A 25756-nucleotide genomic window follows, 5' to 3' on the forward strand; every position below is an offset into this window, starting at 1 on the left:
CTTTTCCGACGCACCTGTCCCAAAAAAGAGGTGTGCAAAAGCACTTTTGAACTGAATACTGCATGGTAGAGAATACATGAAATTGTGGCTTCATGTGGTAGTATTTTGATCAAGTTGTTTGAAATATGATAAATTATATTCAATGAAATGTTACAGAACTATGCAGAACTCACATGCTCTAGAAATAGTTGAGAGTGACTGAAAGATATTCATATCAGCCGGAGATCATAAACCTTCTCCTTGCAGTTGTCTTTACACCAGCATTGCCTTTGGTCATAATGTGTGGAATATAAAAAGTTTGAGCAATAAAACAAAGTGCTGACCCATTCGGGTCATTTGTGCTGCTATCTCTGTGAAGGCCGTCCATGAGCTGTCACACGTGTGAGCACGGAGAACTCCACTGTCTTGCCTCCCCCGATCAAAGTACCACCAGGTGCTCCGGCTTTATTGTAATGTTTACACCAGTCGAGTAATACATGTCAGAATTGCACAGGACTTAACATGGGCTCCTTGAATACAAGGTGGAAAATCACAATTTTAACAGCATTTCTGTTGGTTCTGAAGGTAAAGAAAATGATAATTTTCAGCTAGAATTGCTTAACTTTAATTGTTACCAACCAAGTAAATATTATGTTGAATATGGTTGAGATGTTATGTTGAATTATGGTTGTTCTGTTTCTGCACTCAATCAGGCTGAAGCAGTGCCGACATATTATAATGATGGTATATGTTTCTTTAATTTACTAAATGACCATACATATATATATTTTGATTCCAGCAGATGTATATGTGTACGACACTGATTTACACTAAAATAACTATACAATTATTTTTAACAGGGAATGATGTGGATGCAGGGGAGTTGAGAGAAGACATTCCCGAAATTAATTTAGGTAGGTGTTACCTAAGACATTTACATTTGTCTATTAGCTCCTAAATGTACTTCATATTATATGCTCTCATAAAATATTCCTAAATCTAACTCTGTTTTCAACCTTTGCAACAGTTTCATACTTTTACATTGTTTGGCACTCTTTAATCATTGACATAAGCTGTAAATAATTGCAATATACTGTTTTACAAACAGCGAGTTTTCACATTGCAAGCTCATTGCAAGTTCATTGCACAAACATATAACATATAGACCTTATGCAAGGCTGAAATTGCACTCACACATTCTCTTGTGCTTTGTCATTTTCATGTTCAATTAAAGCATTTGTTAATAAATCAGCATGCACAAAGTAAAATGGTTTGTTATATTGCAGAAGTAGTTTAGTACTGAAGTGTTTTTTTATATTGCAGAATCATCAAGAGATCTCTTTCAGGGAGATATTGCCGTAGATGTAAGTATTGCAGTCTAATCAAGAGAAATCTGTTATCTATTTTAACCAGTTCAGGGATGTCGACCTGTTCCATTTTCATCTCCGTTTTGTTTCAGCCCAGAAGAAATGCCATTCTGGACGGCAACTGGAAGTTCCCTATCCCTTACATCCTGACAGATTCTTTGGGTATTTGGGATCTTTTTCTTCTCTCAACTTAATTTACACCAGCACTGATTTACGAAGTTTACTAAACATTTGCTGTACAAAACCGAATGTCTGCTGGTTTCCAGAGCTGAATGCCAAGGGTGTGATCCTGCAGGCATTTGAGATGTATCGACTCAAGTCCTGTGTTGACTTCAAGCCTTACGAGGGCGAGAGCACTTACCTCTCTTTCGCTAAGTTGGACGGGTGAGCAAACTTGCATGATCATCGTGTGGCTGTCTGTTTGCGCAATTTTTATGACCATCTTTTATCACTGCATCAAATTACAAGGTCTCTCAAGGAGAACAGATAAAAAACAGTAATGACTGTGATGAGAGCAAGTGAACACTGGTGACAACATAATGAGGGGGATATAACAAGATCGATATGATTAGGAGGACGATCTGTTTTAAAATGTGCACTTGTTTGAGGAACAGTCACTTTATGCTGTAGTACTAGCTTGATGTCAAAATGTTGGAACGTATAGTAGTAAATGCCGTGGATATAGTATGGCAGCACCAGGCCTTGAAAGATATTTTTTTATAAATAAGTGCCAACGTTTCCCAATGTCACTTCTTTACTGTGACAATCCGACAGCCCTGTTTTTTCTTTCCTCTCGGATGCAGGTGCTGGTCTTTTGTGGGCGACTTTGGGACAGGCCAAAATCTGTCCATCGGGGCCAGGTGTGACACCAGAGCCATCGTTGAGCACGAGCTCCTCCACGCCCTCGGCTTCTACCATGAGCAGTCGCGGTCTGACCGTGACGATTACGTCAAAATCCACTGGGACCAAATCCTGGAAGGTGAGCTGCCAGCACACAGATCCAAGTCCCTTATTAGACCTCAGGTTCTCAAGCCTGCATGCCATGCAAACCCCACAAAGTCCTTATATCTATCCCTGTTCCAAACCCATATGGTTTAAGTGTATAATGTTCATGCTAAGCAAAAAGGATTTAATCAAGACCTAATTGATTAACTTAAACTTAATCAAGACTACTGGTAACAAGATTACTAGGCCTATCGTGTACAAAACAGGGTAAAAGTAACAAACATAGGGACTGCTATCATGTTGTCAGTATCTTGGAAGCATACAGCACATACTCTCAATGTAGGAATTGATTAAAATGTGGTTGATTTGTGTTCCAATATAAATTTGTCACTTAATTGAAATATACGGGTCCACAGGGAAAGAGCACAATTTTAACAAGTATGAGGATGACTTCATCACGGACTTGAACACACCGTACGACTACGAGTCCATCATGCACTACCGCCCCCTCTCCTTCAACAAGGATCCCAACATCCCCACCATCACCACGGCGATCCCTGCTTTCAACAATGTTATTGGCCAGCGGCTAGACTTCAGTGCAGTCGACCTGGAGAGACTGAACCGCAAGTATGAATGCGGTGAGTGCTATTGAACTGGACAAAGTCACAAAACTAGATGTACCGCAGAGCGGTACAAAATATGACCGCCGCCCAGTCCAGCACATTTTTTCCACAAAAATAAATCACGCTGAAAGGCCTAGATGATTCTAACTGTCTCACTAAATTGCATTATCCACACTCAATTCTCACTGGTATCTGCTAGACAACAAGTACCAAAAGATGATTAGTTCATAGATTTCACATGTAAAATTCATTTTATACAAGCACACCCCCATCTTGCCTGTTCATAATTCTGAGAAATTCTTGAATTGTGTGTGTGTGTGTGTGTGCGTGCTTGCGTGTTTGCCTGCGTATGTGTGTTTGTGCATGTGCATGCATGCGTACATATGTCTACTGTGTTAGTCTGTGTCATACGTATGATTTCTGTGAATGTATGTGTGTGCGTGTGTATCTGTTTATGCATATGTGTGCACATGTAATGGGTTAACATGACCCCTGTAGCCAAACATACGGAAAAAATTGGTCCTCCTAAACCCTTCGGTTCTCAAGATATTCACAGAAAACTGTGTCTGCCCTACCCTCCTTTCGGGGGGTGCAGTCCAGCGGGGGGGCTACAGATCAAAACGAAAAACGATGGTTCCATGCTATCCATATGGGGTTACATGCCCACCAAGTTTCGTCTACCCCGGTCTTTCAGTGTCCCGGGAATCCTTGACGGAAATTTGGACATGCGAAAAAGAAAAAACAAATCTGCAGCTTCGCTGCGCGGCGGTCATAATAAAATCAGAGTAGGCTACAGCGTCTAAATTTTTGGAATATTATGGAAAAGTCCATTGCCTGCACAGACTGAGATTAAAGGCTGCAGGTGTTTTGACATAATTGCGTGATTAGAGCTCATCTCAGGTCGACATTTCTGTATTATAAATTCTTTATTGTAATATTTTGAGATTCTGGGTTTTTCTGGGCTGTAAACCGTAACTGTATATTAGAATAATCAAGATTAAAACAAACAAAAAAAAGGCTTGAAATATTTCTCTGTATGTGTAATGAATCTAGACTATATGAAAGTTTTTACACTATTAGTAAACCATGTTTTTACACTATTAGTAAACATGCATACTCGTTTTAGTGTCTGAGTATAGGGAATTGTTTGACATGACTTCACAACTTTACCATAACATACCAAAAGCAATAGCCAACACAATTTTTTCTTCTGCGATATTTTGTATCCACACGTAACGTTTGCCTATCGCAAAAAAAATGCTTCCGGGTGCTTTTTGGAACAAGAACGCTGGCAGATTTTTTTTTAAAACTGAAAAAGTGGTCTGCATAACTTCTTTTGTCAGAAAAAAGTGTTAAGTCTGAACGTACCCTTAGTAAACATGCGTTCGTGTGCCATTCTATCCATGTATTACACTATTAGTAAACATGCGTACATGTGCCATTCTAGCCATGTGTTACACTATTAGTAAACATGCATACGTGTGCCATTCTAGCTGCTCCTCTGACCCTGCTGGACCAGTGCTCCTTTGAGCAGATCAACATCTGTGGGATGATTCAGAACGAGCAGGACAACGGGGACTGGATACAGACCCCCAGCACCACTGGCAGTAATGACCACACCCTGGGAGGCCAGTGCAGAGGTAAACAAGGACAGCAGTGCATCTATATGTTATATGTTATATACAGCAAAAGGAAAGGGGCTCATCACATACTTTGCTTTTGGAAAGGATGTCACATAACGCCAAAGGCAAAGACAATCACTGACATTTTGTCAGTGTTTTGATACTGACATTCTCTGGGGCTAGTATTTATTGTCTATGGTCTATTTGTTTATTGAATTAAATGAAACACTCATGGATAAATAAATACTCACTTTCTATTATTCCCAAATAATAGTAGAGTAACTAGATGTACCGCAGAGCGGTACAAAATATGACCGCCGCCCATTCCAGCACATTTTTTCCACAAAAAGAAATCACGCTGAAAGGCCTATATGATTCTAACTGTCTCACTAAATTGCATTATCCAACTCAATTCTCACTGGTATCTGCTAGACAACAAGTACCAAAACATGATTAGTTCATAGATTTCACATGTAAAATTAATTTTATATAACCCCACCTCCATCTTGCCTGTTTATAATTCTGAGAAATTCTTGATTGTTTGTGTTATGTTTATGTTATGTGTGTGTGTGTGTGTGTGTGTGTGTGTGTGAGTGTGTGTGTGTGTGTGTGTGTGTGTGTGAGTGTGTGTGTGTGTGTGTGTGTGAGTGTGTGTGTGTGTGTGTGTGTGTGTGTGTGTGTGTGTGCGTGCGTGCTTGTGTTTGTGCCTGCGTATGTGCCTGTGCATGCAAGCGTACATATGTCTGCTGTGTGAGTATGTGTCATACGTATGATTACTGTGAATGTATGTGTGTGTATCTGTTTGTGCACATGTGTGCACATGAAATGGGTTAACATGACCCCTGGAGGCAAACATACGGAAAAAATGGTCATCCTAGGCCCTACAGTTCTCAAGATATTCACAGAGAACTGTGTCTGCCCTACCCTCCTTTCGGGGGGTCCAGTCCAGCGGGGGGGGCTACAGATCAAAACGAAAAATGACGGTTCCATGCTATCCATGTGGGGGTACATGCCCACCAAGTTTCGTGTACCCCGGTCTTTCAGTGTCCCGGGAATCCTTGTTGGTGTACGTCACTAAATGTACACATAAATTATTTTATTGTAAGGCCCCCATGAACGAAAGTACTCAAAACTTGGCATGCATTCGGAGGGTGTCATAATGATCCTACACTTTTAATTTCGTGCAGTTTTGACCTTGTCAGCCAGAGATATTGTGATGAAAACACCAAATTTTTGACATAAAATAAGTGGTAATGGGATGGGTTGACATGCCCCCTTAAGACCAACATACATAAAAAAGATGGACCTCCTAGGCCCTACGGTTCTCGAGATATTCACAGAAAACTGTCTCCGGCCACCTACAGGCCAGTTGGTGTATAGTAACATAAATTAATTTATTGTGTGGCCCCCCCATGAACGGAATTCCACAAAACTTGGCGTGCATACAGAGGGTGTCATAATGATCATACACTTCCAATTTCGTGCAGTTTTGACTATGTTAGGTCACAGATACCTTCAATTACAACACCTCATTTTTACTTTTTTGTGTTTAACTAGGTGGCGCTATACATGAAATGGCCCCTTGAGATCAACATACAAAAAAAAAATGGTCTTCCTAAACCCCACGGTTTTCGAGATATTCACAGAAAACTGTGTCTGCCCTACCCTCCTTTCGGGGGGTCCAGTCAAGCGGGGGGGTTACAGATCAAAACGAAAAACGATGGTTCCATGCTATCCATGTGGGGTTTCATGCCCACCAAGTTTCGTGTACCCCGGTCTTTCAGTGTCCCGGGACTCATTGACGGAAATTTGGGCATGCGCGCTTCGCTGCGCGGCGGTCATAATAATAGAGTATGTTATGTTGTCATTTTAACCTGTGTGATTATAGCTTAAAAATTGAGAAAGCAGGGTTTGAACCAAAAGCTCACAAATATTTGGTTTAAAAAATGTACCTTTCCCCCCGTTCTTCTGTAATAGATGCTGGCCTATTTATGCACTTCGACACGTCAAAGTCAACAGTAGGGAACAGTGCTCTGCTGGAGTCTCGGATCCTGTATCCCCGGAGGAGCCACCAGTGCCTGCAGTTCTTCTACAGGATGACAGGGGCTGCTGGAGACCGCCTTGTCATCTGGCTGCGGATGGACGACAGCACAGGGACCCCCCGCAAAGTGATAAAAGTGCACACCATCACAGGTAGCCATTTTGTTTTGTTGTCTTCAGAGGCACTTCTGTCAAATTATATTTATATATAGTTTATTATGTAGTTTACTGTATAGTATATGTATATACATATATTTACTGTGTTCCAGATGTACTGATCTTTTGAAGGAGCAGTGCTTTTGAAAAAAAAAAAACGTTTTGTTTCACATTCCTTCGTGCCTTAGGTGATGGAAATGCTTCCTGGAAGATCGCTCATGTGCCTCTGAGCACTGGGGAGAAGTTCCGTTACTTTTTCCAGGGAATGGCGGGAGTTGAGAACCAGGCTTCAAGTGGCATCTCCATCGACGACATCACTCTGTCAGAGACGGCATGCCCCGGTGCCGTATGGCAGATCAGCGGCTTCAGCAGCATTCTCGCCTCCACGCCAGTTGGCACCGGCATCCACAGCGGCCGCTTCTACAACTCTGAGGGCTATGGGTACGGGTTCACCGTTTACCCCAAAGGCCGAGATGCAGACTCTGCTGAGTACCTTGGAGTGACCTTTCACCTTTACAGTGGTGAGAATGATGGCGTGTTGGAGTGGCCAGCCATGAACAGACAGGTCACCATCACTACCATGGACCAAGACCCAGATGCCACGTTGCGAATGTCCAACAGCCGCAGCTTCACCACTGGTGAGTGGGTTAACTCAATGTGTGCATTTATATGGAGTTTATTTTTTTTATGGAGTAGGGCCTACTATATCTCCAATCTGCTTCAAATGCCACAATGCCTTAAAAAATGCTCATCAGTCCTAACAACACTTGTAAACATCAGATTTCATACAAATTTGTCCTAAATTTGTCCTAAGGTACACTATGCAAGATGGCCAACTAATATAACCTTTACGAAGCCAATTTGATGGTAAATGAACTTGTAATACCCATACAACACCATACAAACAGCCATAGCGAGTCGCTAACGAGAGAACCAGCCATGTACTGTAACTTCAAGAATAGCGGCCCGAAGACATTTTCGCTGGAATTGTGAAACATTACCTTGTCAGTAGATATAGCTCTTTGGAGTTTTTGCCTGTTGTTAATCCTTCACCTCCACAACTAAAACATTTTCATCATGTACAGGGGGAACAAGCCATGAGAAGCAGGCTATTTACAATGGCAGAGTAAAATATAAGTATCGCGACTCTAGAGGCAGCAGTACAGTCACCAAAAATACCTGAACCAGCATAATAAACCGTTAACTTAAAATCTTTGAGTTCTCCTTACCCTACAGGATTATTTTATGATAGGTAGGTACCAACCTTTACAAAATGTAAAACTGAGATCCTGACTTGCTGTGTTAAAGGTTGCAACAACACATCAGGCATCAGGGGTTACAACCCTGGTTTTCTGCTCAAAAAATGTCTACACTCTTAAAACGAATGTGTTGTCCCTATCTGGACACAGAAATGTGTTAAAAAAACAACGCAAGTTGTGTTGTGTGTCAACCGGGTCAACACATTCGTTTTAAGAGTGTGGCAGCCTTTTGGTCAGTCAAAAACGCACAGAATGATCCTCATCATAACTGTTCTGTTCCCTGTTTCTGCTCTCCTTTCCTCTGGCTATCAGTTTAGATGCACAACAGCATTATCGTAACTCCCCCTATTTCCACCGGTCCCGTATTTCCACCGTCTTGCGTTTATGTGTCACTTAATATCCATTTCTATACAAACCAAGACAGCGGACTCCTATAGAAACGCAACCACGCACAACATAGGTGTATCTAAATTAGCTATGTACCAAAAATGACATTTTACCGTGACTCGAGGAGCTGTAAACAGTGTTGTAAGGCTGCGTGTACACAACCGCTTGGAGCTCCAGTGGAATTTTAATTTCACGACGAGAATTCTCGGTCTAACCGTCCATGTGCCGTTGAAACGGTGTAAATAGGCGACCCATCAGGCCAGCACTATAACTCCGAGCGTGGTAAACAAAATCGGATATTTCAGGCAGTAAATGCTCCAGTTAGGAACCAAACCAGATTTTGTTCAAATCTACACAACTATGGCTACTGAAAAATGTAAGGTTCATTTAGTAAATGTTATTTTGAAGTGTTAAAAAACATCGTTGTTTTAGAATTTCTGAACAAAAGTGGTGATAATTGGGGTGTTACGACAACTCCTGTGGCCCCTGGGCTTTGTTTTTGTGTTTCTTCCCTCTAGACTCCAACTACAAGTGGAACAGGCCAGTGGATGGTAACGGTACGTGGGACACAAACTGCTCCTGCTATAGGGGACCGGAGATGGGCTGGGGCACCTTCACCTCCCACCTGCAGCTGCAGAGGAGGAGCTTCCTGAAGAACGACGACCTCATCATCATGGCTGACTTTGATGGTACTTTGATTAGGAGCTACAGAAACGTTTACATGCTTTGCTCGCATGGTCTTTGTGATTGAGAAGTAAAGCATAGCAGAGGGAAATATGAAACGTAAAAAAAAAAGACAGCTTGTTTATGTTCCATGAATATTTTCTGGCCATAAAGGATCACCTCCTTGAGCTATAGATATCAGTAAAAAGCTAAATTAAATTTACATTTAAAATTTGTACGAAAATGTGGTGTTTTTGGAGAGATGTTTTCTTCCATGACACACTTCCTTCCTTTGTTGGCATCATGAAAAACAGCCATATCCAGTTGAGACTGACTAGACGTAACAATGACCAGACTGACAGGATCTGCATCCAAATTCGCAAACATAGGCTAATGTTTGCAAACAGATTTCTGTTTGCATTGAGTTTTTGGTGAACATTTGCAAAAACTCGCAGCCTGAGGAGGTAGTTTTCCCACAAACGTATGGTGGAGCTAGATGTGAGCTAGATGGGGCGTTCAAATTTAACTGATCAGGGAAAACATTTTATTTGCCACGAACGTTCACCACTGTTGGCCGAATTTGAACGCACCTCAAGTCCTGATCTGGCAAAAGAGTCAGCTGCAGTATGTAGTAGTGTCACTCCTGTGTGTCTGCAGACCTGACCCACTTGCTGAAGACCGAGGTGCCGGTGGTGGCCTCAGCCAAGGAGGAGAGACCGCTGGACAAGAAGGAGCCACTCCCGCCCAATGAGCTCGCAGCCCAAGATGCCCGACCAAGGGAGGTCCGCGCCGTCACTCAGCCCTGCTCTCCTAACCCCTGTCTAAATGGAGGAGTGTGTGTGGAGAAACAGGGCCAGGCCACATGCAGGTCAGCACGCACGCACACACACACACACACATACACACACAGACACACACACGCAATACAAATATGATGATTTTACCACCAGAGGGAGGTAAACACACTGACACAAACACACACCTATACCAGTCACACACCCATTGCTGTCATCATTAAATCATTTAATCATTATTTCATTTTATAACACCTTGTAAAATGTCTATATCAAGCTTATGCAATCATATGCAGAATATTATACTACTGTGTGGTGCTGTACTGTCTTCTACACAGCTACACATGTCATGGGTCACCGTCTGTGCTGGCCACACGTCAGCTTTATCCATAATGTTCCAAACATGGATTCCCATGGTCTCTTCCTTTTCTTTTTCCTGCCTTTCCCTTCCTGCTTTCTGTGTTTGTCCTCTCTACCTGACTTGCGTCAAGTCACATTTGCATGCAGTCAGATGTACTCTGTCAGATGTACTCTGCTTTTTGTGACACTCTCTCTTTGTTTAGTTATGGAAATAACTTGGCAGCATAAATGGAAAATATGTTCCCACTCTTTCTCCCTATCTACCCTTTCATAGGTGTGCATCTGGACGGTCCACATTCTATTCAGGTGACATGTGTGAAACTCGGCAGGTTGCAGGATCTGTTGTGGGGGTTCTGGTTGGAGGAGTAGTGGGCTCCATGGCCCTAGTTATGGCCATTCTTGCAGTTATTCGTCAGAGGACATAAAACGGAGATGTCATACGTGTTTCTTAACTTCAGTCTATCATTCACATTGAGTCACACGTTATTTCCCAACAAATTATTTCTCACAGGCAGTAAATGTTATGACTACCAACTATGCTGTGTTGCTGTTCTTCGAAGGATACATTAAAAATTATATTTATATCTCCATAATGTTTATTGTACCATTTGTATTAATCAAAGATTTTTGTGTGAAATATTTACACATTTCTAAAATTTCCATATTTACAAAAATAATTCTGATTATATAATTCCCCTGTTTTCAGAAGTAGAATATAGAAATGGATAAACCTCAAAATATTCTACAATGTTTTGTACAGAATGTTACTCCACTGCTGGGTACCATACCTCATGTAGTCATGTGAAAAAGCACATCAATAAAGTTGTCCATTAATTTATTCAAATAGAAAACACATGGAAGTACACATCAAGCTACAGTACAATAACTACATTGTGAGTAAATGATTAAATGATTAAATTTAAGTTTAAAAAGAAATTATTTCTTTAACTTGAAAAGTGTGTCTGCTGAACTTGCTAATTAAGCTGACTCAGCTCCTGCTTTGCTGTATTGCAACTGTGGAACGCCTCCGAACCTTGAGTCGAGAGAGAGAGAGGGACGTCATGGGCAGGACAGAGGAAGAGGAGGATGAGAGGATAGAAAGAACAGGAAAGAGGAAAGGAGCTATGGTAAATATCGTTGTCCCTAATAGAGCAGCATTTGATATAACTGAATTAAGAGAAAATCATAACACCTGGTCAGAACAGGGATGAATTCTTCTTGATGGATGGTGTACAATTCCTTGTGCTCTCACTTCTCTCTGGTTTCTAAAGAAAATAAGTAATATTACAACAGTGAAGCAAGTACATATTGGGTACAGGAGAGATTTGAATACTGATAATGGGAAGAACTCACCACACAACTGACACATTTCGAAACTTCATTTTGAACCTGAGGAATGAAATAAGTAGGAAATGTTACTGAGGGATTGATCTAGGACAAAAAGCTACATGACAAAACTGGAATTCTTAGGTAAAACAAAATGACCTTTATCTCCCCTAGTATTCCAGTCAGCAAAATGAAGAGCCCCTGTCAAAACATGCACATAAACACACAAAATGACCAATGAGTATGCTACTGTATTGTGACATGCAATCAGTATTTAAATGACCATAGAACACATAGCAGAAAATGTTCTCACCTGCAGTGAGGTTGTGATGGTGAACGCATAGGACACCATCTTTGGTAAAATTCCATCAGTGACATCCAACACGAACACTAAAAATCCCAGGGCCCAAGACACGCCAAAGACAGGGGTCAGAATTGCAATCACCTTGAGGATGCTTTTCGCTATCTCCCTCTCATCCACTGTGCCTGCCGAAACCTGGGGCCTCAGGTGTGTCACAATCACCTTCACCATGGTGAACAGGTTTATCAGAACGATGACTCCCACCGGTAACAGAAACGCGTGGATCGAGCCTTGAAGCACCGCGTCGTACTTCAGCCAGCATGTGTGTGGGTCATAGTAGGAGCCATCATGGGTCAGATGGTAATACATGTATGTGACTGACACAGTCACCATGGGGCAGATGTAGCCAGTGAAGATGGACACGAAGAAGAATGTCTTTCTCATCACAGGAGAGAATACGAACATCAGCTGATGGAGAAGTATCATGCTCAGGGAAAACATCCAGAAGAACATGACCAGGTAGAATAAATGCTTGGCCAACGCCAAGACAAGGCACATGGTTGGGTGCTGCTGAGTGAGATCCTGTATCAAGGAGGTCACAAGGAAGCTGACGTTGGCCAGGAGAAGGAACGTGGCTATGTTGACCAGCGCCGTGTGACGGAAAAATGCAATGTCTGTCTTGGTGACAGCCTTCCATACGAGACACTCCACAAATACGAAGATGACTAGAGAACAGATTGAGGCACCGAGCCCAGCTAAGGTGATCTCTTCAAGGCCGGGCAGCTCAATGGGGGACTTGGACATGAGCGTCGAAAGGGACATTCTCACCCTGGAGTTCTTCCCAGTCATGGTCTCCCCTCCCTTGAGGTAGCAGTCACACGTTGCATGAGAGTTATTCCGTGGCTTCCACTCACAGCCTTCTTTGTCCCACATGCTGTTCTGCCACCGCACGCAGATTATCTCATGGTTTCGTGGCTTTTTCTTCTTCAGAGGAAACTCCAGGTTGATGCCTGAGGGTTCGCTCTTGTTGCTTTGTAGAGCAACGGCCACCACTATACTACTGCTCTCGGTGTCCAGAAAACGATTGGGTAGCAGTTCACTTAGGTTCTTAATTGCCAAAATTTTGGCCTGGCTTGCTGAAGTGGACAGCCGCAGACTGATATCAAAGATGGTTCTAGGGTACTTGATGTCTTTTTGTCGAACTTGGAATTGCATGAGTGTGGTGCTGTATCCTGAGCTCTGGTTCACTTGGATGTTTTGCAGCAGTCCCTCAACAGATTGCAGGTAGTTTGCAGACAGATTCTCTTTGTATGTTTTATTGCCATCACTCCAATCCATAGACAAAACATTGGTTGCTGACTCTATAAAATCCTGAAAGAGATTGCAGTGAATTAATTTTGTTTTCTTTAAAAAAAAATGTTTTGGCCTTTTATGCCTTTATTTTGAAAGGACAGTTAAGAGAGTGACAGGAAGCAAGCACCAGTTGTGCCATAGCACCCCCCTTTTTCTTTTCTTTCATTAAAGGCCCCCTATGCAACATTTTCAATTTAATAAAACAGTTTGGAAATCATTGTGATGGTTAAATGACCTGTTGAGGCAAAAATGGCGGCTTTCCCTGCTCTGCAGAGAATTCTTGTGGGAAGTGAGAAAGAGCGAGAAACACAAAATGCTTAAAATTCTCTGGACATACACACACACCCCCTCAAGCACCAGTTAGCCATGCCGGCTAGCTATAAGAACAAGCAGCGATGGCTTCATTTTTTAGATTTTTATCATGGCAGAGCCAGCGAAAAGACCAGATGGTTGTGAAATATGCACCCTAAAGTTGCAAGGGGAGCTCAGTAGAGAAATGCAACAACAAAAGTGAGGAATTGGCAAAGAAATTACAAGAGTTACAGAGTGTGCCTTTAAGACTAATCTATTTCATTTGTACATGCTACTACAACCAACTAATGCTTTTTGTCTGATCAAAGAGAGACTATAATACAGCACCAGATTTCTGAAAATACTTACAGTCATAACTGAATCACCTATTACTTCAATGTTGGACGTTGCAGTGTTCAATGCACCCAGAGTGTTAATAAAGGCTTCCACATCCGCCAGCGTTGCTTCATATTCAAGATTGGTGACATTAGTCATAACAGAAAAAATGTTGCCAACTTCCTCAGGGGTGTTTCCATATCCCTTGGCAATGTCCTGAGTGAACACACACACACACACACACACACACACACACACACACACACAAACACAGCACATAACCACACTGGATAATGAGGATTTTGTACTCATTGAATATTCTTGATTTAGTACGTGATCAAAGACATACAGTACCATTGCTGATTTGAGCAGATTATCTACATCCTTCCTAACACAGTAGTTGAACACGCTGCCCCAGTCTTCATTTTCATCACATGTGCGGCTTTTATTCCCAACTCTTTCTGGACCACAGCTTTGAGTGGCTGTCGAACCTGCCTTTGTTTTTGGCCATCCATTCTCACTCACACAGAAACTGTCCCCAGCTTGATACATGAAAGGTTTTGTTATTGATTAAAAAATGTTGGTCTTCAATCAAGGATGAGAGGATGAAAAAAACAATGGTTGCTGAAGTGTCACTTACATTTTAAGACGGGGACTTCTAGATTTTGAGAATATGTTTCATCATAATGGGTGACATTACAGGTACATTTAAGAGAATCAAGTTTATCTTTACAGGGGATGTCCACAATCAGGGATTCCTCTGCATTTCCTGTGGGGTTCAGTAACAGAATACCACATTTTACAACCACAAATCAAAAAAAGTTGTTGTAAAATGCGAATAAAAACAGAATGTGATAATATACAAGTCTAGTAAACCCATATTTAGCAACAGAAAGGACATAGACAACATATCACATGTTGAAACTGAAAAGTTGGACTATTTAGAAAATAATATGTTCGTGTTTCAAAAAAAGTTGGGACAGGGAATGTTTACGACTGTGCAGCTTCACCTCTTCCTTTAACACATTTCTGTAAATGTTAAGGAACTGAGGAGACTCACTGGCGTAACTGTGGGAGATGCAGGGGGTGCGATCATACTCAAGCCCGAAATGATACAGATTTAAACCGCGAAGAAACTATGTTGCGTAAAGATATTAAAAATATATGTCTTTGACCGCAATGCTTCTTAACGTGTTTCTCCGGTATTCCAACATATAATGAACACTTCTCAGTCATGGTTTCACATACTGATTTTCATCATCAGCCATTAGTGACTTTCAACAAAACTATAGCCTTAAAGAATTAAATAATTTAGCTCTCAAATAGAAAATAAACACTAAATTAAATGAATATTTTCTTATTTTCTTTGGCCATACTGCGAGTGAGGTGGAGCAAAGATTTCTGGGTAATATGTTTGTTGTTGATTCCATAACTTATGTTAGTTGCGCGTGTTGGTTCCATAGACTGTATAAAGGTTGATTGTCAACGGCTGACTGAAAATCTGGCGAGTGCGAAGGGCGGTTTATGGCCTGCCGATGTCGATTTGAATGAACAACACCTTACCAACATAAAAGTGGCAGCAAAAGGCGTCAAGAGCGCAGGGAGCAGGAGGAAAGGGTGGCAGAGCTGCTGAAATTAGCGGCATTTGGCTTTATAGTAAGGGGCGCAGACGCGACTAATGTTACGGATGACACTCCGAACAGGAGCAATGAGTGTGAGCCACCAGACAACAGGTAGGCTAATCAGGACTAGAAATAACGGCAAGCTATAAGGCTATGTCAAACATGACCTTCAAATTGACAATAAATTGGGGAAATTAGTTGCAAGGTGAGCATGGATAGATTATGAACTTTCGGGCCCCAAGCTGGATGTATTAAGGGCCCCCCACTAATTGTCACATATGTGGGGTTTGGGGGTCCTCCCCCAGAAAATGTTTAATTTGTTTGATGTGATTTCCTGTATTCTGCTGCATTTAGGGATGGCCAATACTTTAATTGAATCAGATTCATAGCCTACATCCTACATGTTGATATTGAGGCAATGATTCCATGCAAAGGCTTGGGCTTCAGGGCCCCCTGACCCCTTGGGACCCTGGGCCTGGGCCCAGTAGGCCCGTGCAGTAATTCATCCCTGAGGGTGAGAGTAGTCCCAAGTCCCCCACTTTTATTTCGCATTTAGACGAGCGTCTTTGGGTGGAAATCTGCATGCACACGGTGACGCAAAAGTGTGTGAAATAGTATGCATGCCAGGTGGCTAGGTGGTACTGTGAAGCACTGCCATACAACAACACCAAGAGCGCGTGCATGCGTTGAAACTTCCTTCTACTTCTCTCCGTAGTAGTGCTTCACATCTCAGAGTTCTGTTTTCCCAAGGCGCCTGCCTGTATGTGAACCAGACGTGAACGGTAATGTTTCTTTTTAATGAACTTACAAAGTTCTCAATGCTTCAGTTTACATGTAGAGACCCTCATTATGCTACTGAAAGGACTCCTGAATGCTATCTTAATATCATAAGCAGCTAAGGCAACTTGAATGTCCGACTGATGGAAATAATCCGACGTTTGTTGTTGTTTGGCTGTACTGCACATGGATATGACGTCAACGTGTATGCGAGGATAGCCAGCGTGAGCAGCTCAGAGCACACTTTTGCGTTTTCAACCCTTTAGACGGGAACGCGACAGTGGAGCGTCTTTAAGATTTCCATTCTGGAGGGTGGGTTCATTTTGTTGCGTTTTTAAGCCCCAAAAACGCTGTCGCCGTCTAAACGAAAGGCACATCTGATAAAATATTTTGTCGGTTTCACCCGGGAGCGTTGTCGTGTAAAGCCGGCCTTAGACTCTGAACTGAACTGTAAACAAATGGAGAGACTAAATTGTCATTATTCTTGCTGTATTAGGCTACATTGTGTCATTTTTTATCGGTGGTGTGCCGCAGAATTTGTTTAATGTAAAAAATGTACTGTGGCTCAAAAAAGGTTGAAAAAAACTGGGCTAGACACTCCCGTTTTTCCCGAGTTTCTCCCTTATTTCAAGGTCATCTCCCGGCACCCTCCCGTTTTGTTATTTCTCCCGGAAAACTCCCGTAATTTGCATGCCCATGAAACATCTTCAAACTTCAAACCATTGATCCATTCATTTTTTCTGTTAGTCTGACATCTCCCAGATTGCCAGATTGTGTATGAAATACTCCCTACACATACGCAATCACTTACTTTCAATTTCAACCATTTTGTCATAGGCTAAAACCTGGCAACCCAAAACCCAAATAAGGAAGTGGGTGCCGACTGCACAGTCTCGCAAGCAAGCGGGCTAGTTGAATACTCAATAACTAGCTGTTGTCAAATTGTTGGGAATTTAATTGATTATTTTTTACTATTATTGAGTGTTGTTGATATACAATAGGCAACTCATTTGCCCCGAAAAATAAAATCTGCTAAATGTTGACAGGTATGGGCTAGATTTATTTACAATACTTTACAAAAAATCTTGAAGATGAAGTCAGTGTCCCAGGTGGCCAGACCGAAGAAGACAGTGGTCAGGACCAGATTGAAGTGACTGAGACAGTCAGTGATACAGAACAGGAGCAAGACAGGACAGGAGCAGGAAGACAGTTCCCCACACACAGGGAGAATTTTGATGGAAATGTCTTGGACGCTTCTGTAAAAGATATATTCTCACTGGCGCTTGTAAACCTAAAGATCATTTCCCTAAAAATCAGCACAATCGTTGTTTCTCTGAAGCCTTTTATCACATTACCACAAAGGCCGGTATCAAATTGCCTCGTAGCTAGCTTTGCTACTCACCAAAATTGGATTGTGCGTACTGTGAGCCATGCTGGCTATTTGGAGACCGTGGTTCGCCCCAGTATAATGATGCCTGGGTGAATGGAATTAGGGATTGCGACATTTATCCCAAAAACCTGAACGCCACAAGTCCTCTCACGCACATGTCAGAGCCTGTGTTGTGTTTGAGCAATGGACACTCAATGGCACCATCGATGCGCAGTTGGAGAGGGATTTATGCAATGAAGCACTCTTTTGGAGAAGAGTGCTGGAGCGAATAGTAAATGTTACTTTAACTCTGGCGACTTGTAACATTGCTTTCAGGGGGCATAGAGAAGTATTGGGACAGCCAAATAGTGCAAATTCCCTTGCTGTAATTGAGCTGCTGGCACGCTGTGATCCTGTGCTGCAAGATTTGATTAAACGGCCCCAGGGCTCTGTTAAATACATCATCCCCGCCATACAGAACGAGCTAATCTACATTTTGTCACAGCAAGTTCAACAGGACATCACAGCTGATATAAATGAAGCGCCGTTTTTTTCTGTCATAATGGACACTACACAAGATCTGGCCAAGTGTGATTGGCAATTTGTAAATAAAGTTCTTGACAGCATTACCAGAAATTGCCTTGAGATGTCGAAATGTCGTGGACAGGGCTATGACGGAGCAGCCAACATGAGTGGGATTTATTTGGGAATGCAGGCCAGGATTAGGGAGAAGGAGCCGCTTGTGCCCCATGTTTACTGTGCAGCGCACAACTTGAACCTGGTCCCAAACAATGCTGTAAAAAACATTTCAGAGATGAGCACATCTACACATTCTTTGGGCACAGCATTAAAAGGTGGGCCATGCTCACTGACATGATTCAGAGAACACACCCCTCCGCTCACCCAGGCGTGATTCTGCCCTACTCGCTGGTCTGATATGAATCCGTCAGTGCCATACGGTACAGGTATCTGGATGTAATGAAAGCACTGACAAAAACAAAAACAAAAACGCTGATGAGTGACTAAAGCGACAAAAACGCTGATGAGTGACTAAAAAGGATGAGTGTGATGAAGCTGGTGGGTTGAGGAAATTTAATTCTCAATTATTTGAGAAATTTAATTTCATTCTTAGTGGTTCTCCAGACTAAGGTATTAGAGAATGTGAATGTAGTGTCTAAAATACTCCAAAATACAGACACAGATTTACACAAGGAAGCACATTGCTGGACAACACTATACAGATCTTGTCTGACTACCAGCGGTGCTTTTGCAGCGCAGAATCAGATGCTCGCAAACATATGGGGGGGCTCAAACCAGTTTTGAAAATGTGAGGTTAAGGAGGGTGAAGTGTCACTTTGACGAGCTATCGGAAGATGTCCGTTTATCCAATGCAGAAACATTATTTCAGAGTGAACATTTTCAATGCCAATATTGATGTCATAATTGGCCAGCTCTCCCAAAGATTTGCAAGTATGCGGGCAACCTTTCATCTGTTTGAGGCCTTACACCCCATGACCCTTTAACTCACAGATGATGATCTCTTCGAAAAGGCTTAATGTCTGTCTGACCACTATTAGACAAGTGCTATTTCAAGAAAAAGTCCTTGTATATGGGTCTAGAGGCAGACTTTTTATCACAATTAACATGTGCTGAATCCAACTAGCCCTGTTCCCAAGCAGAATTTTATGTTTTTGACCATCTAATTAGCATAAACAAAATGGCTGCCAAAATGGCGATTTTGGGCACTTTCTTCAGACAGGCATCATTATACCATGTAAATAAATTAATATTGTTCACATCTGTGCATCTCAGAAATATCCTGTGGGCAATAAATAAAAAGTAAAGGCTATGAAAAATATAAAAATGCAAAAAAAAATATTATTATGCTAATTTGCATTATTATCACCTTATTATACTCTTGACTATGTTTACGGTCCTCTTTGGCAAGGAGTGTGGCCTGACTTCATTGGTAAACATCTTCTTCGTGGTGGGTGGACACATGTTTGGAGTTTAAAATCATTGGCGTTCCTTTGAACTAATCACGAACAACCGTAGAAATATCAGTAGAATATTGCTATGTTTAAGTATAATAAAGTGTGTACATTTATGAATATAAATAGAATACTATGGATGGGATAGGGGCAAAATGTTCGCCTCCTTGTTGTCCCTGTGAAGTTTGCCATCGACATGGACACCTCAACAGGCACAGGCAAGGAGGCACCGGGGGAGGGGGCATTGATGGAGGGGTGTGAGGAACCAGTGATGCGCTGAGCCGTTTTCACCATCCTCTGCCGTGCTTTCCAGTCGGAGGCAGAGCAGTTGCCACCATGTGCCACAGTTGGTGAGGGTGCTCTCAATGGTGCAGCGGTAGAGGTTTAGAAGTTCACCAGGATCTGAGGAGAGAGGTTGTGTTCTTTAGTCTCTTCAGGAAGAAGAGATGCTGGTGAGCCTTCTTGATCAAGGTAGAGGTGTTGAGGGTCCAAGACAGGTCCACAGAGATGTGGACACCCAGAAACATGAACTGGTGACATACTCCACCTCAGTCCTGTTGATGAGGATGGGGCTTTGTGTGCTAGCTTTTGACTTCCTGAAGTCCACAATGAGGTCTTTGGTCCTCTTGGTGTTGAGAGCCAGGTTGTTGTCGGTGCTCCGCGATGTTAGGTGCTGGACCTCCTCCCTGCAGGCTGTCTCATTATTGTTGCTGATGAGAGCAATCACTGTAGTGTTGTCTGCAAACTTGACAATGGTGTTAGAGCCATGTACAGGTATGCAGTTGTAGGTGAAGAGGGAGTAAAGGAGGGCTCAGCACACACCAGTGTTCAGGGTGAGGGTTGAGTGGGTGAGGTTATCTAATCTAACAGACTGCGGTCTGTTGGTTAGGAAGTCCAGAATCTAGTTTCAGAGGGAGGTATTGATGTCCAGTTCACTGAGTTTGGTGATCAGTTTGGAGGGGATAATGGGGTTGAATACTGAACTGAAGTCAATGAACAGCATTCTCACATAGGTGTTGCTATTGTCAAGGAGGGACAGGGCGGAGTGAATTTCCGTAAAGATGGCATCCTCTGTGCTCCTGTTCTGGCAAATTCTCTTGAAGCACTCTACTGCAAACAAAATCTACCTCTGGGTACAAATAAAGTAACTTAAACTTGAACTTGCACTAGTTATAAAGTTATTCATCTAGCTATTAATTCACAGGACATGCAATCATTTTACTAACACAAATGTTATGAAGAAATATGGGTGACACTTTATGGTAAAGGTACATGAATTATCATGAATTCATGCATTAATTAATTCAGGATTTATGCATTACTTTATTCCTTTATATCCTATGAATCATCAGGAATTTACATGAATTCATATACTCTCATTCATGATGACCTCACATATGAACAACACATCAACTAAAGCATTAGGTGTGATGGGTATATCATTATGATTTATGATTTCTTAAGCATGATCATCATGAATTTTAGGATAATTGCTCATGCATTTATCATGTCTGTGGCCCCTCAAATAAAGTACTGAATAATGACATGTGTTTAGAGAACTCCAAAGTTATGTTCAAATCAGAATTTGAGCAGTGATGACCACATTTGGCAGAAAAATAAAGTCATGATCATGGTTAATACATCATAATTCATAATGATGTGCCCACCGTACCTAATACTTTAGTAATGTGTTCATGTATGAGGTCACAACTATGAACTCAGTAAATTCCTGATGATTAATTAGATATTAATGAATGAATACATAAATCAATGTGCCCTTACCGTAAAGTGTTACCGAAATGGGTAAAGGCCTGTGTAACTTACTCCGAGACTACATACATTACCAACCCAATTCGCTTCAATTATGTAAATGTAATGTAAATCAGGTTTTATGGCCAAGTATACTTGGGTATACAAGGAATTTGGTCTCTGCATGTATCCCATCCGTGAATTAGTGAACACACAGGTCACACATTGAAGCACACATTAACCTGGAGCAGTGAGGGGTTAGGTGCCTTGCTCAAGGGCACTTTAGCCGTGGATGTGGGCATGGGAGACTAGTGCTCAACCTTTCCACCACCCACATTTTTCCTATTGGTCGGGGATCGAACCGGCAACCCTTTGGTTTCAAGCCCAAAGACCTAACCAGTAGGCCACAATTTTAAACTTTACATTTCATTACTACACATCTTTCTTGACCCTCAAAAAACATAAGTCTCATTCGTCAAATACCGTGTTTGTTTACCGTGCCTGCTCAGTTATAACATTTTAACAATTACATTTTTCAAAGGTTTTTTCAGGTAATTAACATGGGCATAATACTAGATTTTTTTCTTTTTTTTACAGCCTGTATCCTTGATCTATTGGCCAAGGAAGATTTCTGTGAACAATATGAATTAATTTACATGGTATCCGCCCAATGAAAGTGCCCAAAATCGCCATTTTGGCAACCATTTTGTTTATGCTAATTCGATGGTCATAAACTCAAAATTTAGCTTGGGAACAGGGCTAGTTGGATTCAGCACGCCTTAATTATGTTAAAAAGTCCTGTTCCCAACTTTTACTAAAAAATGCCTCTAGGAAGCACATATCTCAAAAATATCACCTGTATAGCAGGGACATTGCACCAACATACCAACATTTCCGGCACAACTCCTGTCATTCAGGTCTTGCTTTAAAGGACTAATCAAGACCTACCTAAGGAGCAGCATAGGGCAGGGTAGGCTGAGTGGGTTAGCTGTTCTATCAATCGAAAATGTCAGAGCCAGGGATTTGGACATTGAAGAAATATTGTAGAAGATTTTGCTTAACGTAAAGCTCGTAGAATGCCTCTCTAATGGTGAAAATCATAAAATTGAAGGTAGGCTAACCCCATGAGTTAGATTGCCTTGTGGTAGCTTATAGTTGTATTCGGCTATATTTTCCATGTGTATCTGATTTTTAGTATGTATTTTAGGCTATAGGCTAGGCCTAGTCATAGTCTAGTCAATGTTAACTACAATCTGCACTGATCTTCTTATTAAAGAATGTTGTAAACCTCAATGTGTTGCACATATATTAGTCAGTATTCCTGCGCTTATGAAGAAATTATATAACTCAGTGTTCACTTTAATGGTTGCATGCTGTTTATGATGGTAAGGAATGTGCACCATGAGACAATTATCGTAACAAAAACAATACTGTGTGGTTGTGTATGTTTACAGTAATCTAATAGGTTTAGGAATAGTGTCATGGAAATGACGTGGGTATAGGGCCTGTTGACACGTTGCACCCGGGCCTGGTGTTAAGTTGTTACACCACGACCAGTTGCTAGAGTTTTGAGAATGAAATGTTGCCCCATTACTGTCCGATATAGGATTTCAGTTGCTCAACAGTATGGGGTATTCTTAGTCATGTTTTTTATTCTATGATGCATTTAGCACTTTAGCACCTGGACTTTTCCTCTATGGAGAAATACTGTTTAAATATGAGCAGAATTAATTTTGCATGGATTCCCTGAATGTTTTCATAATATTATGTCCTGTAGATGATGAACTCCCCAAATACTTCACAATTTCATGTTAAGAAGCATTAAAATTACAACCTTTTCTGGTTTGGGGTTGTACAAGGAATTCTTTAAATAGCCTACAGTATATTAAACATTTAGCAGCAGCATGTAGATCTACTTACCCGTTTTAACATCATTATCAGGACAGGATAAAGTAAAGTTGAAATCATTTGCCATTTTACAACTGACATTGATGCTCTCTAGGCCTTCTGTGCAGTCTGCAGTCTGTGGTTTACTTTTCATGATGATAACAGGGGGCTCTGGTATGTTCAATTTTACAGAGGCCTTATGTGAAATTGAGTCACTGGTTAAACGGCAAGTGTACCAACCTACAGAAAAAGACTGCCATTACTTCCATGTTACAGTAGACATTTCAAATCCTATCACACCATGTCAAGTCTTGCTATTGTAATCATTTCAGCAGCAAAAAAAAAAAAAAGAAAAGAAAACAAAAAAAAAACAACACTCTCAGCCAATGGCCACAATATTTGACTTAAGGAATTTAGGATTCTTGTACTTCATCGTAAGCCATTCAGATATGCCATGCAGTCATTTCTGTGTCTGAATTTTTTGGGCAGAAATGTGACCGTACCTGCCCTAGCATTTTTTTCCAGCACCAGCATGGTGTTGTAGCATGGAGAGGGACATCTGATTTCGGTTTCGGCTCCCTCCCCAACAACTATTTCCTTATTGTCTTTATTCTTCAATGACCAGCTGCACACTTTCATTTCGTCCTCTAGATCACAGCTCAATTCATATTGTTCTTTCTCAGATAGTTTTATTTCAACAATTCCTGTCCAATAATATTCAAAATCCTTTTTATTATAAATAATTTTATAATAAATAATTAGCAATACAGCAATAATCACAGATTAAATAATGCTGACATTCTCAAATGTGTCTACAACTGGTAACAGTGCATATGGAAAATGTTCTTATCCTAAACACTCTACAAATCTCAAAAGATCTGTGCCATGCTTTTGAGTTGGAGCCTCACCTTCTGATTCAACCGTTATGTCGGCAGTCAATTTGACCTGCAGGTCATTGATCAGCTTTTGAAGTTGAGCAGTCTGAAACACTGCATTGAGTGTCACACTGAATACAGCACTCAGACTGTCAGAGCTTCCATCATCATGAATATTTATGTAAAAAAAATAGAAAATATTGAAATTCCATTACGGGCCATTACCTTTGAAGATTTGAGTCAAATAATTAGTTACAGTGATGGATGTCATGGTAGTGGTTATCTCTTACCTCACATTTACGGACACATCACCACCATATCCACTCATTTTTTGAAAGGTGCTATTTAGCTAAAATTAAAATATAAAATAGAGCAGACCACTCTACAGTTAATCAGCTTAACAAGCATTGCACAAAAAAAATTGTACACCATTTGAACCAAAGTTGTACTTGGAATTTTGGTGAAGGAACTTGGGCTTACCATGTTTTCAAGGCTGCTGTCTAATCCCCAAATTGCGCTCTTTTTGGATTTGGATTTGGATTTTATGTCCCCTGTCAGTTCAACTGTGTCACAAAATATGGTAAAAATCACAGTTTGACTTTTTTGCTTTTTCAAGGTGAAACAGTCTGTGGCTGGGTCAGTGGAGCAAGGATGCTTACCGTTTACTTTGGGGAGGCACAAAGGTGTGTAGTTCGAGACGTCTGCCTGGCACTCGGCATTGTTACAGCATTGTGGGTGGTCTGCACACACAGTGCTATTCCAGATATGATCGGACTTGCACCCACATTTGGTTTCATTCCCGCTGCCCATGCATTCTATGGACATACAGGTGCATATCAAAAAATTAGAGTGTCATGGAAAAGTAATTTTTTTTCCTATTTTTGTTTCAAAAAGTGAAACTTTCATATACTCTAGATTCATTACACCCAAAGTGAAATATTTCAAGCCTTATTTTTTTGTTTTAATCTTATTTATTCTAATCTTTATTATTACAGTTTACAAATCAAGGTAATTGTGGAAATCAAAAATCCAGTATAGAAATGTCGACTTGAGAAGAGCTCTAATCCGTTAATTAGGTAAAAATAGTGGCAAAGATTTCCTGAGCCTTTAATCTGTCCGTCTGGGCAGGGCAATGTACTTTTCCACGACAGTCCAATTCTTTGAGATGTACCTATACCTTTGCATGGTGACAAGGTGACTTTGAAATGGATTTGGATTTGCAACAGGTCACCTTCTGAATTCACATCATGATTGGGCTCACCCTAGTTTTAACTATACAACATAAGTATCACTTCGCATCAAAACTATATATCTAGCATAATTTCTAAACATGTATTAGTTTTAGGTTTCAGGTTACCAGAAGAGTTCCATAAAGAAAGATTCCCTTAACTATAGAATAGGGTGGAGGTCAGCATTATAAAATAAAGTTTGGGTATTTGGTCCCGGTATCAAACATTTATAACATACTGGCCCCATCTTGGCAATCTAAAACACATAGTCACTGGCGAATAGCTTAAATTTAGGGGTTTGTCCAGTCCACAATGGGGGTGGTTTTGTTATCAAATGTCGGGTGCCTGGCGCAAAAAGGCGGTTCTTATGTTTTTTAATCAGCCATGGGTGTGTTTTGGGTGTAACATCCTTTAAACCAATGAGAGTGACTTTGTTTTCACTTACGCATCTAGAC

The 25756-nt window shown here is 41.2% G+C and overlaps 2 protein-coding genes across 2 annotated transcripts; one reads left to right on the plus strand and one right to left on the minus strand.

Annotated features, from left to right (window-relative positions):
- Positions 1-383: 383 nt before the first annotated feature.
- On the plus strand, positions 384-11033 carry mep1a.2 (meprin A, alpha (PABA peptide hydrolase), tandem duplicate 2). Its single transcript, XM_048251283.1, has 14 exons — positions 384-564; positions 693-723; positions 840-893; positions 1303-1343; positions 1439-1508; positions 1613-1730; positions 2150-2325; positions 2708-2929; positions 4408-4554; positions 6514-6729; positions 6921-7370; positions 8897-9067; positions 9699-9909; positions 10470-11033. The coding sequence occupies exons 1-14, from the start codon at positions 502-504 to the stop codon at positions 10618-10620; spliced, it is 2121 nt and encodes a 706-aa protein (XP_048107240.1). The 5' UTR covers positions 384-501; the 3' UTR covers positions 10621-11033.
- Positions 11034-11107: 74 nt separating this feature from the next.
- Positions 11108-24400, minus strand: adgrf3b (adhesion G protein-coupled receptor F3b). The gene is made up of 12 exons (XM_048249671.1): positions 24363-24400; positions 24106-24203; positions 23701-23901; positions 23231-23437; positions 14443-14571; positions 14157-14344; positions 13836-14018; positions 11835-13193; positions 11681-11722; positions 11549-11584; positions 11388-11460; positions 11108-11228 (listed from the first exon to the last, which is right to left on the minus strand). The coding sequence occupies exons 1-11, from the start codon at positions 24398-24400 to the stop codon at positions 11392-11394; spliced, it is 2550 nt and encodes an 849-aa protein (XP_048105628.1). The 3' UTR covers positions 11108-11228; positions 11388-11391.
- Positions 24401-25756: the final 1356 nt, after the last annotated feature.

This window comes from Alosa alosa, chromosome 8, assembly GCF_017589495.1.
Source record: "Alosa alosa isolate M-15738 ecotype Scorff River chromosome 8, AALO_Geno_1.1, whole genome shotgun sequence".
NCBI classification, from domain to species: Eukaryota; Metazoa; Chordata; class Actinopteri; order Clupeiformes; family Clupeidae; genus Alosa; species Alosa alosa.